General features: G+C 37.0%; 1 protein-coding gene across 1 annotated transcript in view; it reads left to right on the forward strand.

The window, feature by feature from the left end:
- The window catches only part of CCDC146 (coiled-coil domain containing 146), a 61,697-nt gene that overhangs the window by 18,595 nt on the left and 23,904 nt on the right, over positions 1-19,198 (forward strand). Inside the window, exons 3-4 of the mRNA XM_064702914.1 lie at positions 7,591-7,673; positions 11,857-12,063. Coding sequence (XP_064558984.1) covers positions 7,591-7,673; positions 11,857-12,063 — 290 coding nt within the window. The remainder of the gene's footprint in view (positions 1-7,590; positions 7,674-11,856; positions 12,064-19,198) is intronic.

A 19,198-nucleotide genomic window follows, 5' to 3' on the forward strand; every position in this document is an offset into this window, starting at 1 on the left:
TACTTAAAGCTAATTTTCTTTTAGCTTTTAATCTATTTTAGTCTACTTTTTAGGAATCTATTTTTTTTTCTTGTGGACTGAAGAGCTATCTTTATCATACAGACATCTTCCTAAAGATAAAAATAACTGACAGCTCAAGATACTCTGAAATTCTACCGAAGTTTTTAATTCTGTTCACAAAACTTCCCAGTGACTGCAAGGTTCAAGAAGTGATATATTTCATTTTATTAGACTTGTCTGAGATTGTTTATCCAAAGTTTATCAAAACCAGCATGAACCATTTCCCATGAATTTTTAGAATAAGGTTTTTTTTCTTTTTCTGGCAGATAATGGAATGTAGGTCAAGCAGAAAACAACAAAGCTATGACTGTAGGCAGATGTTAATTTAACTAGTGACTATGGCAATTTAAAACACAACAACTTGGCATCTGTTTGGTTTCTGGCTTTGTTCTGGGAGTTAACATCTCCTGCAGAAGAATTGCTGCAAAATATCCAGGTTTGTCTAAGCAGTTCAAATGATTGCTGTGTACAAACCTAAAGTACATTGGGACTCATTCATACAAACCATTTTGGTGGAGGAGATTAAATGTGTTGAGATTCAACTGCTGCAGTAATATTTCTGATTGTTTTTGTAGACTTCAGCAATTCTATGATACATTTTGACTGAGAAAGAGAATGCCCGATAATTAGATTAATTTTCAGGTTTTTCCACAATGTGGAATGTATACCAAATTTCCTTACTAGAAATACCATACTAGAAACAAATTCTGATTTAGAATTCTTTCTGATTAGCTAAATTGTTTTCTCTTTTAACTCAGTAGTAACTCTTCATGCAAGAAGTCCTTATGCTGTCCACTGGATTGTGGGGCTACCTATTCAACTTCTTCAAGTGTCTGTAAGAACACATCAGAACAGAAAAGGAAAGGCAGTCCTATTCCATTTGATATTATAAATATTCTTGTTCAGATGCAGATTACATAGAACTAGTGGCTGCATGGCTTCCTACCTTCTTAAATTGTTCATTGCTTTATTTATAAATTCTGCAGCAGGCAGAAAGGCACCACTGACAGAGCATGTAAGCAGTGGATACGATGTTTATATCATAACTGTAAATATAGTGCACATCATAAAATTCATGTGGTCAAAGAAAATCACTCCTTCTGTTAAGGTGAGGACCATATTTGTCAAGAAAGAGGTCCACAAAATTACATTCTTATTAACTCTCTTTCTCCTGTGTCATCTGATCTGCCTGCTCAAAATCTCTAGTTTACTGCTGACTATTTCCTTTATCTGTAGCTGTGGAAGATCCTGTAGTTAGTTCAATATACAAAGAGAATAAACCCAAATGCACTTTCAGAGTGATGATATACCAAATACAAAAACTTCTCCCTTTGTGTTTTCAGAAACATTCCTTTCTGATTCCTGCAAACCTGCTCCAATAAAAACACCAAGTGTAAGACTGCGCTGGTTACTTACTATCCTGATTTGAAGCTTTGTAGCAAAGGAAATTTCATGACAGCAGGAAAGCTGTGTCCTTTCCTGAAATGCCTGTCTTATCAGTCTCCTATGCCCTCTTTTCTGAGCCATGCAAGCCTCAGCTGGCCAGCAGCATCGTCTCACCCACTGTGCCATCTTGATTGTGGCTGATGTTTATCTTTTCCATGTAGGGATTGCTTTTTCCCATGAACCGGGCAACAAAACTACGGTTATGAACTACGCCTTGGGAAAGAATTTGGGATATTATTTTTCCTAATCATTATTTGTTAGTTTTAGGAGGCTCTTCAGCAGTTTATTTTTCATTAAAGGATGCCTGGTTCATCCATCTGTAATTAAAAAAGTAAATTTGTAGAAGTTCAGTGTAAGGCAGTACAGTGTATCTACTGTACATAAGTGTATTTATGATTTGTGTGTATGCCATTACTCCCACCTGACTACATTTGTGCAACCCGTAACCTCATGGCTTCAAGTGTTGTTTTTGTCACCTAAATTAAATGTTTAGGAAACTCAGTGACAAATATTTTTCTACTTGAAAAGCTAACAAATAGGCTTTTTCTATGGACTTATTCTGCTTATCTGCTTATCATGCTTATTCTGGAGGCTTCTTCCTATAATAAATGTATGTAGTTCCAGGTGAGAGTGACTACATCTTATTTTTAAATTTCATTTACGGTATGTATTTAAAATTTTCAGTGCATTTTTCTTTACTTTCTGTCATCGTAACCTTTCTCTAGAATACTGACTTAAGCAAGGCATATCATTCTCTAAATATCTGCAGTATTGCTATTTCTGTGTGTGCTTTCAATGTTTCCCAATCTCCAAAATGGAATGCAGAATTGCATACCAATAACTACAATTTATTGCAAGCTGTTTACCATCTTAAATTAGTGACTTTTATCTTCTTGTTTTAAAATACTTTGAAAAATGTGCTGAAGCCTGAAATGTTGTTGGGTAGAGAAATTATAATTTTGTAAGTGTTGATCTTCCATATGTGTATGAGTATTTGAGATTAATTGAAAAATACACAATGATTGAATGAAAAGTATAAAGATTATATTTCCTTGTGTTGTGTTTGGCTTTTTTCAAAGATTGTCAGAGAGGTTCCAACCACAACCTTTTAATTGCTTTTCCTTCATTTTTGGGTGCTTCATCTTGAAGTAGCCAGGACATGATCTTCAAAATAAGTAAAAAGTTTTGAGCTTGCTCTGAGCAGTGGGCTGAACTTGAGGAGCAATCTTCAGTTCCCTTGGTGTGTTATCATGGATCCAAGATTTTGCCAGGATAATTTGGCTATACCCGGCACAGGCAAGCCCAACACCTGCAGATATCCCTAGCCCTGTGATTCTGTGGAGACTGGTGTCCAGCAATAGGGACAGAAATGCAGGAGCCGTAGCATGGGTTCCGTGTGCTTGTACCGTTCACCCTGCTACCATGTTGAAACAACCCCTGAGAAGGTGGCATTGCCTTCTCCCCCAAATAAGGCACACCTGAGCTGTGCCCAAACTGTGTGGCTTCATGAGGGTTTTGACAGAGGAGGCAGAGCCCTCTGTTTATAGAGGAGAACTTGCCCTTTCTCTTTGCTTAATGTTTAACCTTTAAATATTATATGAAAGAGGTAAGAAAAGCTCTTCAAATAAACAGCACAGAAGGGAAATTCCAAACCGGACAGAACAGACTGGGCAGAAGAGCCATATGCCAAGGGCCTAATACTATACTGAAATCTTAAGTGTATACAAACTATAAAATATATTAATGCCTTGATATTTTTCTCTAGTCTTCTATTAGGAGGCAAAAGAGTTGTTTGATGAAACATTTCAGATATTTGAAATAGCAAGTGAATATAAACTGTTGGAAATTCTGTGTTAAAATTACACCAATTGTAGTCACAAAGTCTTGTTACAGATACAAAACCCACAACTTAGCATGAAGGAAGGGAAAGCATTATTATTCCATTTGAGCTTAGAATACATTTTAGTTGTTTTGCAGTAACTGCAAACATAATTAGAAACACGTGTTAGCTACATCATTTCTCCAAAATGCAGAGATCCTAGGCACTGCTGAAATTGAGTTTTTCCTAAGAAGCCTCAAGTGCTTCACTTTAATAATGATTGTAGGTAATTGATGTTAAGTGGTAATTTCTTGGTGGTGACTTTGTTTTTCTTCTGTGCTTATTTTGTGTGCTTTTTTATCAAAAAACTCTGAAAAGTAGGACCCGTATTCAGATTCCATCATCTATTTATGTTTAATATTTGGCTGAATTTTATTCATTTCTGGAGAGTCCCAAAAGAACTTTAAGAGCCTTGAAATTTGAAATGGGAAATGTGCCTAGAGTTCTTATTTGAGTTAGAGAAGACTTGTTTTGGAATTTCAGATGAGCTCCTTGCTGCATTGTTTTGAGTTGACTGTCAGAAAAAATTTAATATAATCTGATAAAATGGAGAATGCCCATTGCAGTTAATGCAGAGTGAGGAAGTGTTGATGAAGTTAGGGCCAGATTTCACTAGTTTTGCTCACATGAATGAGTACCTCATTTATGAGGTGGGTCCTCTCCCTTCTGTGGTTTTAATTCCCATTCCCATTCTGACATACTCTCTTTCTTACTAACATCTCCACCTTGCAAGCTTGGAGAAACTACTGTGACCTTAGATCCAGGGGCTCATGTGCCTGAAGTCAAGCTGGAAGGATATAAAAGAGGTACCTCAGATAGTGTATAACCTCACATAATGCTCACTTTTTCTTGGCATTTTCATCAGGAGATTTTTGAAGATGGGTCTGGTGGGGAACTGTTGGTAGCAAGTGAATATGAACTTGCAGAGAGAAAAGTTTTTCAGGTGTACATAACAGCTATTTGAGCATAAGTATGCTCTGTTTTTCTCATGGACTCCTGCATTTAAATGAGTCCTGCTCAGAGACAGAATATCTACCTTTTCTTGCTAGAAAAATATTCAAGATACGTCCTTCCCTTTCACCTTTTCTGCAATATTTTCCTCCACATTTTTTGTAATAGGATAGAATGTCCAGCACTTTGGGACTTTTCACTGATTGAAGGGAAAAAATTGCTTTGGAACTTGGGTTTGCGTTTGGTTTTGATTTGTCAGATTTTGTTTTGTTTTTCTGGTAGAAAAGCCAGACTTCGAATCACGTAGCAATATAAAAAATTGTAACAGTTAGAAAATCACAAGGGCAATTTAAGGGTAACTTAATATGGTAAAATAAACATAACAGAAATTTTGCATTAAAAGAAAAAGATTCAAGTAAATCCAGTAATAAGACACATAATTCCATGTAATTGCATTTATGGGAGTATGGGGAAATGGAAAGCAGAAAGTTGCCAGGCAACCATTTGTTAAAAGACAAATCTTCATCCAACTTTCCAGTAATTCTGCATTTAGATAAGGAAAATTTATTCTGGTTTATTCAGATGATTTATCAATGTTGAGTGTGTTTGAAAATGTATGGTGTCTCAGTACATTATAAAATGAGAAAGAAAATCTGAGAAAAGCAATATATAGTTAAATACAACTGACATGGAATGGGACTGGAAGACTCAACAAGTCAAGAATATTTATCCAACTATGTTCCAGACTCCAGATCTGAGATCACCGGTACAATAAAATTACCTCAGTTCTTGCAAGGGCATTATGGTTAACACGGGACTGAAAAGAAAGTCATCCTCAATTGCCATTTAGAAGCCCTTTTTTTTCTCACTTCTCCATCTTCTCACTCACTCTTTTACTTTTCAGTGTAGCAATGTAAATAGTTACACTGAGGAGACCTACATTTCACCTACCCCAGCAAAGTGAGAGCTTCTGAGCAATAAAATAGACCGTGAGTGCATAAATACTCTTGGTTATTTTAGCATTAATGTGGGACAGGCCACCTTGAAAGAATTATATATCTTTATATCAGGGGCATATCTCTTGTCTGGTTTTATCATCACAATTAATTCAATTTTTCTAGAGTAGGATCAAGTTTGCTCCCTTCTTCCACAAACTATTTCTTCCCCTCAAACAGTTGCCTCTTTCCCTTCTGCTGTCCCAAGAATCTTGGAGGAAAGGGTATACCAAACTTTAATAACAAATCCTGGGACCAGGGTAGCCCAGTGCTGCCTCTTTGATGGCTCTCCCAAAAATGCTGTGGTAATGGGAACTATCTGGTGATGAAACTTTCCAGGAAAGTGAGACCACATCCATGCAGTCTGTCCTGTGTAGTCCTCAATGCTACAAGTCTTGAACCTGCATAGGACCACCCTTCTTGAAATAGAGCTCTTAGCTCTGAACTGAACTGAGAAATTAGGTGTGAAATCTGTAAGGAGTTTATGGACATTAAAAAGACACAGCCTCCAGCACAAGCAAGGTTATTTCTGTGGAAGCATTGTCAAACATGGTGTAGATCTGCAGTGAGAACCTAAGCAGAAAAACAACCTGTAATTCACAGGTACAGATCAGAGGAGTGTGGAGAAAGCACATTAGTGAGGTACCACACAAACAGGACAACTATACCTCTGTATGAGGCTAAGAAATAAATGGGTTGAGAAAGGGAAATATTTTCTTTCTCACAGAAGACCTAGATAGTATTTTGAACTTAAGTGAACAGTATCTTTGATCATACAGAATGCCAAAATAAATATTTGAGAGCTGCTTGTCTTTAATCTCATGCAAACAAATGAAAGGCAGACCTTCTATTCTTGGGGTCTCAGGGAGCAAAGATTGTCTTTGCTATGATGAAATATTTTGAAACAAATCTTCAAAAAACTTTAACAGTTATCAAGAAAATATATACTTCCCTTGACATATTGACATGTATTCTGCTTCTTTGCCATAGGATTAGTTCTAAATGGTTTCCTCTGAATATTCTGAAGGTTGAATTATTACTGGTAGTATTTTCTTGGAGCTGTAGTAATTTCACTTCTTATTTCAGATCTGCATGATCTCATTTGTTGGCAGGGTCCCATAGAAGTTGCAGGTTTAATTTGCTGCCCCACTAGGGTAGCCATGGACTTTTATAGAGGTGGATCGGCTTACATTTTTTAATTGGATTTAAACTGCTTCTCCCTACTTGTGACCAAAGGAGGGGAAGAGAGGTTTTCTAAAGCAATATCACCCAGGAAAAGTGTGGCCAGCAGGACCAGGGCAATGATTGTTCTGCTCCACTCAGCTCTGGTGAGGCCACAGCTCAAATCCCATGCTCAGTTTTGAGCCCCTGACTGCAAGAAGGGCATTGAGGTGCTGGAGTGAGTCCAGAGAAGGGAACAGAGCTGGGGAAGGGTCTGGAGCACAAGTCTGATGGGGAGTGGCTGAGGGAGCTGGGGGTGTTCAACCTGGAGAAAAGGGGGCTTGGAGCAGAACTTAGTGTTCTCTACAACTACCTGAAAGGAGGTGTAGCCATGAGATCAGTGTCTTCTCCCAGGTAACAAGTGATAGAGCAGAAGCAAATGGCCTCAAGTTGCACCAGGAGGGGTTTAGATTGGATATTAGGAAACATTTCTTCAGTGAAAGTGTGGTCAAGTGTTGGAATGGACTGCTCAAGGAAGAGTTTGAGTCACTGTCTCTGGAGGTATTTAAAAGACCTTTTTGATCTTGGTGTTTGCTGAAGATCTGCACAGGTGTGTAAGGTAATGTGTTCTGTTGCCTGGGGGTAATCCAGCTTCAGCCTAGCTCCTATATTTTTGACAACCCTATTGCCAGCAGAGATGCTTTAGGCCTCAGTTTTGCCTGTGCAGGCCAGTGGGTTTGTACCAAAACTGAACCTGTTAAGCAATGAAAAGAGGTTACTTATGGCCTGAGTTCAAAGTCAAGACAGAATTATCATGAAATATTAATATAGACCAAAAGTCAAAGAAGAAATGGTACAGTGCAAGTAGCACTGTAGTTGTGATAGAAGAATTCTTTATGTTCTTATATTTATGCCTTGAATTTTTATGAAAATAAGCAAATTTTTGTCTGTTTATTTGATTTGGTGGTGTATTTAATTTGTTATGTTACCAAAGTCTGTATAAACTGAAAGGCTGCCAATTACAGTTATAAAAAGTTGCAACAGAATGAAAGTATTAGTTCTTAGGAGATTTCATAACTGTCTGTTTGCCTTCCATAGCTACTTTCTGCTGGAAAAATCACAGACACCAGGGTAGCTGAGCTGAAGGAACAGTACACCCTGCTGCATGAGGCTGTGATAAGGTATAATATTCCTTTTCAGACTTCCAGTAGCCAAAGCATTTTGTTTTTAAAGTACTTTCTGCTCATGCTGAAGCCTAATCATCATTTAAGGCTTTCTTGCTGTTATAGTTCATAAACAGGAAGCCAGAACACAAGGTCGAAAACCACTACTATTTAATAGGAACTTTCAAGTTAATTTGGGATACTTAAATACTTGTTTGAAACACATCTTTGTTTCTGATAACATAATAATATTGGGAATGGATGCACAGACTGAAACAGCACACCTGTAATTATCAGTAAAATCAGCATCATGATATTCCTGTTACATTCCTGTAATGCATACCATAATATCCACTATATTAACCACATTTTATCCACTTTCACTGACAGTCCAAATTGAAAACTTTATGGCAATTCTGTCATTAAAGTTAAAGCCTAATTTAAGTATCCTAAAACTAATTCAGGTTATAGCCCCTTATTTGGATGATGCTGGGATTTGCTGTGCCTCCTGTCAGTCTGATTAGCAACAAGTGCAAAGTAATGTAAAGTAATTTGAAAAAGGGTTCTCAAAATACTTAGATAACAGGTTTTTTGAGGATAGCTGAGTCTTCTGATTTTGTCTTAATAAAATGAAGAGTTTGGATATGGTTTTGACTCTGTGAAACATCACGTGACTTTATTTCAGATTACTGAAATAGATAGCAAATCTTTCTGAGAAGCACAGTTAAAAACAGCACTTCAGTGTTGTTCAGGTTCCTAGAAAATACAAGAAGACTTTTCTAACTGCTCAGATCTAAACATATTTTGTGGTGTTTGGATTAATTGATAGGGAGAGTTTCTACCACACTGGTGTTCACTGAGCTGAAGCAGAAACCAGTAGCTGCTAATTAATTGATTTTCAGCCAGTGTTAGTTTGAAAACAGTCTTTCATTGGAAAAATACAAACATATTCCTACATGTTTTATGTATTTATACAGTATTCTTTTTATGGGACATTTATTTATGTAAAGGCAATCTCTTTGTGTGTATAGCAAGTGAAATAGGGCCTGAGTGTAAACAGGACTCAGCTGTCCTTTCTGTCACACTTAAAACTACCCTTAACAGAATGCACCAAAAGCATGAAAATGTTAGATGGTAGATTACATCTCTCATTCTTTCCATCATTCTCACAGGAGTATGAATTGGCCATGCTTCTGTAAGAAAGTGGATCAGAGATCATGATGCCCCATTCTGTATTGGGTGTAGTTGTGTCACAGCACAACACCTATGTGTGAGCAAGCAGCAATTCTCACAGATAAATTTCTCCTACTGCTAAAAGAAAGCAAGGGAAATCAATTACCAAAAATAGATCATGATCTCCAGTATATTTTAATTCCAAAAGTGGGATTCAGATATCAAAATTAGGATTCAATTGTCCATATGTTAGCAAGTAGACGTGCTTATCTGAACAAGGTACCAAGGGCCCCTTAACACTCTATAGAAAGAAATAAGGACCACACACTTCCTCCTTATTCAGACATCTGCAAGGGTCTGGTTTTCTCCATCAGCTGTAAGGATAGTCCTGGTGGTAAGTGCAGTATGTGTGTATATTCTCTTCCTGCAAAGAACCCTTCACAGGATCAATACTGCTTTTTAATTGTTAGTTCTTCACCCTAACACATGCTGTACAGTTCTGTAGATCAAGAACTTATTTTCTCACATATTACAGTTGAATTCAATCCCTTTCCTGATTAATGCCCATCTCTCCTAGTGTTGTTGCAATGCCTCATTAAGACAAATGACACAGGATGAGGTTTTCAAGCTCTGTAGTTTTTTTCTTTCCTTTATTAGCACATAAAAATCTCAAGGAGAAAGCCTGATATATCTTAAGTAGCCCAGTTCCCTGTGACAGCTGTGCCAAACTATTGCAACTGATGTCTCTGATATACAATACAGATTTGTCCAATATCATGAGTGCAATTACTCTGTGTGCAGGTAGTTTCCAAGGCTGTTGCTAATGTACACAGAGCTATAAGTGCAGTCCTCTGTTTAGTGGCAAATTTATTTCTTGCTTTCAGTTTGGCACAATTTGGCTTTTCTAAAAGCTGAAAGATGTCACCTGAAAGATAATATATTTGATATTTTTCTTCAAAGTCCTAAGTGGTTTTGAATTTATGTTTGCTGAGAACAGACTGTCATCCCATTGTGGTGCTCTCTCACCCATCCGCTTTGTAGTAAGGCTGCATCTGAAGTTGAAGTATCTGATCTTGTATGTGGCCCCTGAAAACCTTTTTAATCACTCAATTATGTGGCCTAGTTGTAGATTTTATTTATATTATCTCAATTTAGGAACCTAGTATGGATATTCTGTTAACCCAAACAGGAAGATACTCAGATAATAATGAAGATTCATTAGCAGATTGGGAATCTTAAGCCTCTGCTAAATGACTAATTATTTCACAAATTCAAAAGCTGCCACATCAGACTGCATAAACTTAGTTTTGCAGTCATGGGATTCTGTATTTGTACATTGGATAGATGTGCAGTTATTTCTTCATTGTCTTCAATTAAATTCAAATTAGAAAATACTGTTGACATCTGTAGGGAGCAAAATCTAGATTCAACACTCAATTCTTGTTTCTGTTTTTCTTTTTTTATTATCTTGAAAGAATAAATACTCAAAATTTTGTTTTTATGAATTCACTTACATGTTTATGTAACTGTTTGTAAAGTGTATATGTTATGAAAGAATTATGTTTGAAATTGTGTATTACTACAACCAATTATATTTTATCCCACAATTGCATACTTTCTGTTAGATCTAAAGATTTAAATATTATACAGAATCCAGTGTCAGTAAGTCTGTTTATTTTTTGCTTAACATATATGTGTAAATACATGAAATTATTTGTTCATGATGAAGGCACACTGGTTTCTCTTGAATTCTGTGGTTTTCTTATTTTCTAGTTTAGAAACAGGAAGTTCTTATCTAGGGAGAAATGTTGCCCAAATCAAAACTTTTTCTGCTATATTATTTCAACAATGTGCAGTATTGTCAGTTTATATTTTGTATTTTTAGCATCATTTTGCCATCTCAACTCTATTCGTTGGTGTGATATGTAATTTCTCTTTCTGTTTAAGGCATAAATGTCAAATTTGAGCCAAAATTTATGTCTAGAGTTTCTCAATATGGGAAATTCTAAATTCCTTTGTTTAAAAAAATATTGCACTATATTTTTAATTAGTAAAATGCAAGTGATAGAGTTCTTCATTCTTCTACAAAATTTGTGACAAATTTTAGTAGACCATTATATAAAAATCATACTATAGTAATATTGAGGAGGCATACACAATATTTCTGTAGCATAAAGCCTATGTTCATGTGTAATGCACTGTATATGAATTTTCATATTGTGTTCCCTTTAAGAGTTTTCCATAATAACCAGTGTATTTTACTAACAGCCTTTAGGATGTTTTCAGCTATCACCACACAAGTTTTTAAGTATATTATGAATACCAGTCTCCCGACACTGACAGGTGTTACTTTGTTGTTTCTGTGGGCATAGTCTGGTGATACAAAGCAGATTATTGATCTACAGGCCTTATAATAAGGTTCCACAGATGTCCAGAAATGTATTTTCAGCTTTTGTATGTATAACATGAGTTATTTCAGGTCTTGGTGACACTACAGCAGTAGCAAGATGTAATTCATCACTGGGTAGATGTTCTGGTGTTAATTAAGAACTTAAAGTTGTCATATAGTCCAGACTGGGCCTTGTCCTGGTGGATACTTCACTATTATAGATCTCCAGTCTTAATCAGATCTAGCCTTTGGTACTTCTTAGGATAAAATGGATTCTTTGTCTCTTCATTTTTGTCCAGGAAGTGTTAGACAAATAAATTTGACTAAGTAACAGTCTGCCATCTGGTTAAAATTAGATAAAATGAATCTCACTCCAACTGTAGGTATGCAGAAAAACACCCTTGAGACCAGATTCCACTGCTCTCATGGCATCATAGGATGATTTGGGTTTGAACAGAATTCAGGAGGTCCAACCTCCTGCCCAAGCCAGGGTCAACTAGAAGGTCAGCAAAATTATACAGATCTTAATTCCATCTCATCTTGCAAACCTTCAATGAAATATTATAGGTATGTAAAGAAGTATAAATACAAAGCTTGTACTTCACATGGACTAGTTCTAAACCAGTCTATTTAATGCAGTTTACAGGAATCTGAGAGCCATCTGTTGCAGGAAGCTGAACGCCTGAGTGCAGAACTGGAACAGCAAAGTGAACTGGAAAAAGCAGAACAACTCTCTGAAGAACCTCCCAGTGAAGGTTCCCAAATAAGGCAACAACTTTTCAGCTGCCGAAGTGAATACAATGCTAGTAAAGGAAGAGTGAATGAAAATCGGTTGAAGATAGAATGGTAGGTGAAAGTGGTCAAATGCTGCTGATTTTATCATAGGTAATGTCAAAAGGTGATCAATAGAATAAAAATCAATCTCCTTAACATTTTACATGGGCACATTTCTTGATGGCTGTCATGAAATGAATTGCCACAAACTTTCCCCAGTCACAGCAACATGTCAGTGATGAATAAATTTGCCATGGTCAGATTTGTAGATAGTTTTAAATTTAGAGCATGGATGGGGTTCTTTGAAATGCTTAAGTTTAAAATGCTAAGTTTAAAATTTACTGCGTTGGATGAATAATATTTAGGTGGGGAAAATTAACATGAGCAAATCTAGCCTAGAACACCTTCAATACAAATGTTTAAAGTGTCTCAGAGACCTGTTGGCTTGGATTTTATGGAACAATGTCATAAATAGACCCAATGCTATTTTTAACATCACTAGCACTGTGTGTTCAAGTTTTTCTATTCAGGTATTCAAAGGGAAGTACTTGTATATTTTAATATTAGAAAAATGATAAATTTGCTGTGGAAGGAGTGGAATCTTAACATTTCTATATAAAGACAACAGTCCAGAATTAGCTTGGTATTGTATACATTTCAATTATCTACATACTTTATAGTAAAATTGCAAGCAGAAGTATTGCATTTGTAAAAATAATATACCTAGGCAGATGAAATCAGATTTTTATTTTGTGGGGGACTTGCTATTTTTACCCATCTTCAATCCAGCTGTAGTGTCATTGGTATGTATATAAACACAAGCACACAATGTCAGCATCTCAGCAGTTAAGATTATTATTCTGCAAGGAAATCAGTAACACTGTACACACTGCATGGAGCAGGTTTTGCTGGCAATTCTTTCTTCATTTTTTTTGGTTTTATAGAGCCAAGTGTTTGCTCTAAGAGAAAAAGAAACTTGAGAATGAAACAAGCTGGGAGTGGGAAAGAAACATGGAAAGCATCTGGAAAAAATTATTTGCTATGAGATAACTAAGAAACATGAAATTTCCTGAAATAATTATTAAATACAGAATTTACTGCAATTTCCAAGCAGTCCAGAAATGAGTTCTTCAGAAGTATCATGCTTTTTAACCATTTGTCCTCATGTATCTTTTGACCATTTTTCTCTGATTTTTCATCAATTTCCAAAAAATTGTGAGGATTTATATGTTTAGGTAATATTTTCCCATTCTCTATTTTCTACCTCCAGTGAAAATGAGAACTCTATTCCATACAAAATGCAGTGTAGGTATTTTTCCAGTTATCCTTGCACATTTACTGGATTAATTTTTATATATGAACTGAATATCTTGTAAATTAAAAATCCACTTTTTGTGTCAGTCATGCTGTAAAAAATGTTCCTTCACTGTAGTAAGAAACTTATGTCTTATGTATTGGCCAGGATCAAACCCAGCTGTAGAGTCTGACCAGAGAGGTCTGTGAGGTGCATTATCTAATGGAAACCAAAAGGGCAGCTCCAGCCTCTCGTGATGTGGAGATTTCATGAGCCAAATACAGTCCTCTGTGTTTGGGAATCCTCAGCTGACCTCTATTCCTTTGAACTTCTCCTGTCTCCTCCAGAACAAACTTCTGACACTGCAACACGCTGGGCAAAGCGTTCCACAGATTAACTACGTAACAGCTGCCACCTCCTTACTTTTTAACCTGACCCCTACAGCTTCATTTAGGGCCCTGCAGCTCTTGTAATGGATGAGACAATGAGCATCTGCTTCACTGCTGCAGAATGTTTAATAGATCTCTTTTGTACAACTCTTTGCCCCTTTTATTTGTCAATTTTTCCAACTCAGGAGCTACAGATTATTTAATTGTTCTCTATTTGGAATCAGTTTCATGCCTGATGGTAGCATTGGGTCTTATGTGTGTTGTGGGTGTGGAGTGAGAAGGATGTGCCTTGGCTTTATGTGGATTTGCTTACTGGGAGAGAAATTCCAGAAATATTCAAGAAATTATACTGATTTTGAGTTGGACTAGTCTGGAACAAACAGGACTCATGCAATATGTGTGAAGAATGGGTGAGTGAATGTAGGGAAGAAATGAGTAGTGGACTATGAAGAAAACCAGATTATTTGTGTGAATACATGTTTGGAATGAAGGGATGAGTTTGGTGCCTGTGAAAGACAGTGAAAGTGAATATCCAGAACAGAGTTGTGAGTAGCAGGTGATCTAATAGTAACATTGATGTAAAATGAAGATCCATATGCTTGCTGGTTTTGTCCAAAGAGTAAAGCAATGTTTTCTGAAGTATTTGGTGCATGGACAGTGTCACAGAGGGGAGGAAAGCTCCATCAAAAGTATTAGAAGTTTGCTGCTAGGTTGCTGTTTGGTTTTCTTAATTTCTCAGGATAAAAAGTCATGGCCCAACCTCTCTTGGCCCTTGATCTCTCTGGAACAGAGTTTCCCTTGTTGTCCAACTGTGTTAATACAGTCCCAGCTGTGCTTGGCGCTTACAAGTAAATTTCTCTTTGGGAATTATGACTAATGGCTGTTCAGTCTGAAAACAAACATGTTGTTTATTTACTTTTATATGTATAGCAGGCAGGGAACATGGAGGGAGAAAGGTTTTGAAGGGTTTATCTATGTTTCTTATCTACTGCTTTATCCTTTTTTTAGAATGTCTACTCAGACCCAGTGCTGAGCTGGAAGTGAGAAATCTGATCTTGTTTCCCTGGTTTCTGCAGATCTCTGTTCCCCTGTTTCTGTAAACCTTTATTTCTCTGAAGCATCCCTCTTATCTCTGATGACTTTATTTCCTGCCTTAGTTCACTTTCTCTGGTATCTAAGAGTACTTAGCACCTTTTTTGAACTTTGATTCAAATCTGACAACAACAACATTTCACACTCGAGGAGTTGTACAGATATGCCATAACATTAGCAAAAGTCTCAAGGTCTCTTAATATTCCATACTCTTCTATCCCTATTTAATTTCCTATTTGCTTGCCTCTGTAAACAATTTTTCCAGACCTTTCTGAACAGCTGAAGATGATATTTCATTTTCTGGTTTAATTCTTTCTAGTTCCAATGAATAGTCAGCATTCCCAGAATAAATGCAATTGCTTTCAGCATTGAAGTATCATCAGGTTTTCAGGAATTTTGTGAGTTTTTTCATAATTTCAATAGATACATGAGGTATTTAGTGTATTTCTTGACACTCCTCAGCTGTCAGGGAAGTCACCCTGAGGGTGACTGCATGTTTGGGGTGTGTTCCCACTGTAGCCATGTGCCTCCTCTCCCAGTTTGTGGCCTGTTCTGCCATATGAAGTATTGGGCTCATTGCTGGTGTGTCTGCCTCAGAGCTCAGGGGGAGAACAAGGGTTGGAAGGATTTTACTGACCTTATTATAAAGCTTGGGACACCATCCCAAAGTCAGAGCTGACTCTGGGAGTGTTCTTCCTCTCAAAAAGTACTTGGCAAGGGCAATAAAGTAAAGGGAAAAAGCGTCATCTCTACTCAGTTCTGCTAAAATTGCATTCAGAGCCATGACATTTCTTCATGTAATTGATAAGAAGCCTCAGTAAGTAAGAATATAGATCAAAAAATCAAATTAGTGGAACAAGAAATGAACAATCAGTGTGATCAGCAAGGATTTGTTCTGGCTTAAGGAGACATTTCACTTTAATGTTTGTGTGAGTCTTGGAGTTCTGATTTATGAGACAAAATAAAGATCTGGTTTTCTTTGTTACACAATGGTATCAACAGTTGTTTATTGTTGAGAAATAATAAATATTAAATCTAAATATATAATCTAAACAGTTCATTTAAAAGTAAGCAATTAATTTGTACTAAATTTATCTATAACAAGAGTTTGTGATATTAAAGGTGCCTGATGCTTGAAAACAGTTTTATTTGAAAGCCCAGGTCCAATCTCCAGCTCTTACAGTGATTTGTTCAGGTAACAAAAGAGCTCCTCACTGAAGCACTCTGCAACTGCAGGCAAGTTAGGATTGCAAAACTGATTTTGTCCTTGTAGAAGCATTGCAAATAAGGAAAACTATTTCAACACTTGTAATTATTTCTGTATTAGTCACTCAATAATTAGAAAGTGAAAAGTTAAGCTGTTATCCATAGCTCCTCTAGTAAAGAATTACAGGCCATAAGTAAAATAAATAGCACCACAGCTGAAGTTATCAGCTGGTCTTGTGACTGCATTTTCTGGTACCTACAAATTAATTACAGCTTACAGGAATTGCCTTACAGGAAGCTCATGCTGGCAGCTTGTCAGCTGGGATAACTTCTACCTGTGGTCACTGGATTAGAGTTGTGAGGTGCCAAACACCTTCTGTGGATTTCCAGGCAATCCCAGCTCTGAGACAGCAGCTGAAGGAGTTCACTTCTTCCATGATGGGACTTCTAATGCTGACAGTGTTGTGGTTATTTTGTGAGCTGAGGAAGTGAAATGGACTTCTGTTGACAACTACCCCTACATTTCTTAATCTCTCTGTCTTAATTTTTTTATTTCTGTGTCAGCTTGCAGCTGTAAATGTCTCTCAGGGAAAAATCTGGAATGTATTTTTATTAATGACCCAGTTTTCCAACTGCCTTTTTTTAACTCATTACAACTGCCCCTCTGACAGCTTTTCATGTACAGTACTGTTATCAGGCTTCATAAAATAAGAAGAGCAATGTTAGAAACATTTGCACACATTAATGCCTGAACTTAAGAGTTTTATCTTCTTTCCATTGTGTGTATTGTTAGAGGCGTAACAATGGTAATAATAAAATCCACATTATGTTGAAAAATACATCCATCAGAGAAGGGCTATAAAATAATGGGAAATTTAAATGCCTAGTGCCAATTGCAGTTGTTTTGTTTGTTGCAATTGATGTCTAAGTAAAACAGTCAGGAGGTTGATATCCATATAACAAAGATTATAAGATTCAAATGCTAAATGGAAGAACCAGAATTTCTGTGCTTATCTTACATTAAGCTTCTATGTTCATCTGTTGAATAAGAGACAAAACTTTGATTATTTGAAGAATCTTTTTGATTCCTAAATGTGTGTTAATCATTTTGCCTCCCCTTTAGAGTCCAGAGAGAGATATATATTGTCTTCAACTGGTGATTTATGTCATCCTAAAACAGTCACCTGGAACGTGAGATGACCTTTGGAGGTCCCAGTTTTTATCCCTGACAGTAAGGAAGCCCTGAAGTAGGGATGCTAGCATAGGGCTGCCTGGCTTCTGGCTGTGGACTACTGGATCAAACTCATTGCTCAAAAGGGAGCGATTTAAGTTCTTTTTACCCATTTTTTCTTTTCACACTTCCACTGGTTTTTGTGTGGAAGTAGCTGGTCTGCCAGCTGTTTAGGTAACTTGGCCCTTGTCACTCAGTGTTGCCTTTGTTTATGTCCCAGAAAATCAAGTGTTCAAATCATTTTACTTTTGCTGGATGGAAAAGTCTTTGTTGTGAAACTGGAATGGTTCCACAGGAATCTGTCCTCATGAGTGAGGAATGTGACAAAAGAAAACAGTGTCAGCTTTGCTCTCCCTCCTGATCTTTGGTATTGCTCTTTTGATCGTCCAGCATGATATGAAAGAGGGCACAGCATAGATTAACCACAAGCCCTGCAGTACCTCTTTAATCATTTTGCACAGGACTTATTTAATAATATTTTGTGGCAGTCAGACAGTTATGGATATTTGTGCAAAGTGGGCATTCATTATCCTTAGTGTGATTATGCCAGTCCCAAGGAGTTCAATTAGAAGTACTGCCAAAACAGGTTTGGAATATGATTTTGGAATTTTTTAATTTTTTAAAATTAATTTTTTCAGTTTTGAAGGAAAATTGATTTAAATTCAACCTTTTTCTTTAAAAGGTTTTGTTCCGCAAAGTAGTTCACTCTGTGAGTGTTCAAATGCTGGCTGTTCAAATTCAAATTAGTTTTTGTCTTTACCAGTCCCTGTTGAGACATACTTGTAGTCTGCCCATACAAATATCATACATGCTGTATGTCAACAACATCTACCCTGTGTCTGTTTTCTCTTTGCTCTTCATCTGAGCCAGAGTTTCTTATTCATGGGAGAGATGTTGTTTTGTTTTGTTTTGTTTATATTGCAGCACCACCAACCCAGTTCTCTTTTTTTCATTATTTCCTTTCCTTAACTAGAAATATGTTTCCTGAGACTTCCAGGTATAAGCTTCACTCCTTTTGTTGGAGGACTCAAACTTAAGAAAGAGTTTCTTGAGAGAGTGGGAGTGGTGGGATGGAGGAGGGAATCTTAAATCAGCCCTGCTAAAGGATTGAGCAGAAGGTCCTAGGGATGGTCCTCCATGAGGTTGGCTGCTGGGAGACTGATCTCTGTTCCCATGCCCACACACTTTCTAAAACCTGAACCACCACCACCATGCAAAGTCTTGCACTGCTGCTGGAAGGTTTCAGAAGAAAAAAAAAAGAGAAATAGCAATCAGCTGCCTCTTTTCTGTATCAGCCACATTATGAGGTAACTGTTATAGCTGCTTTGGGTAGGTGGGGATGCACAGGAGTCCCTTGCCATTGTTATAGCTACAAGTGACACAACTTTTTTATGGAAGTTTGTCCCTTTCTCTTAATTCTTCCGTAATTTAAAGAGTTATTTGTTCTACCAGACTGCCATTAGTCTCAACAAAGTTGACCAGCACATCCTCTTACTGGAGTTATAAACATGAATTTAAGCTGAAGTTGATTCTTTGCTATAGCTGGGACAGAGGGCTCAGTGAAGCTGTTTGGCTGTGATGGCACACAGACTGCTGTAGCCCATTTACCTGCACAGGAGCACAGCTGTTCTGTGCATGCACTGGGGATGCACCTTCAGAAGGGATCATTTTTGTATTTGGCAGTATTTACCTACCTGCTACCAAAAAGCTCCCTATTGTAAATCCCACAAACTTGTTGGCTGAGCTCTCTTTTTATAACCATTCCTTCATCTTTCTCAGGACAGTGTTACTGAACACCCACAAGGTCTAATCTTTCCTGTTTTTTCCTTTCTTCCTTCTTCTCTTCAGCATGTGTCTAGATTGTTGCCTGAAATGAAATTGCAATTTAGTTTTGGATACAGGTTAAGATGACTGTGGCTATTCAATTTACTTTTCTACCTCACTCCTTTGGCTTAGCCTATAACCCCTGGCACTTTTCAGGATTTTTTTCCCCAC

Source organism: Zonotrichia leucophrys, chromosome 1A, assembly GCF_028769735.1.
Source record: "Zonotrichia leucophrys gambelii isolate GWCS_2022_RI chromosome 1A, RI_Zleu_2.0, whole genome shotgun sequence".
Taxonomy (NCBI): domain Eukaryota; kingdom Metazoa; phylum Chordata; class Aves; order Passeriformes; family Passerellidae; genus Zonotrichia; species Zonotrichia leucophrys.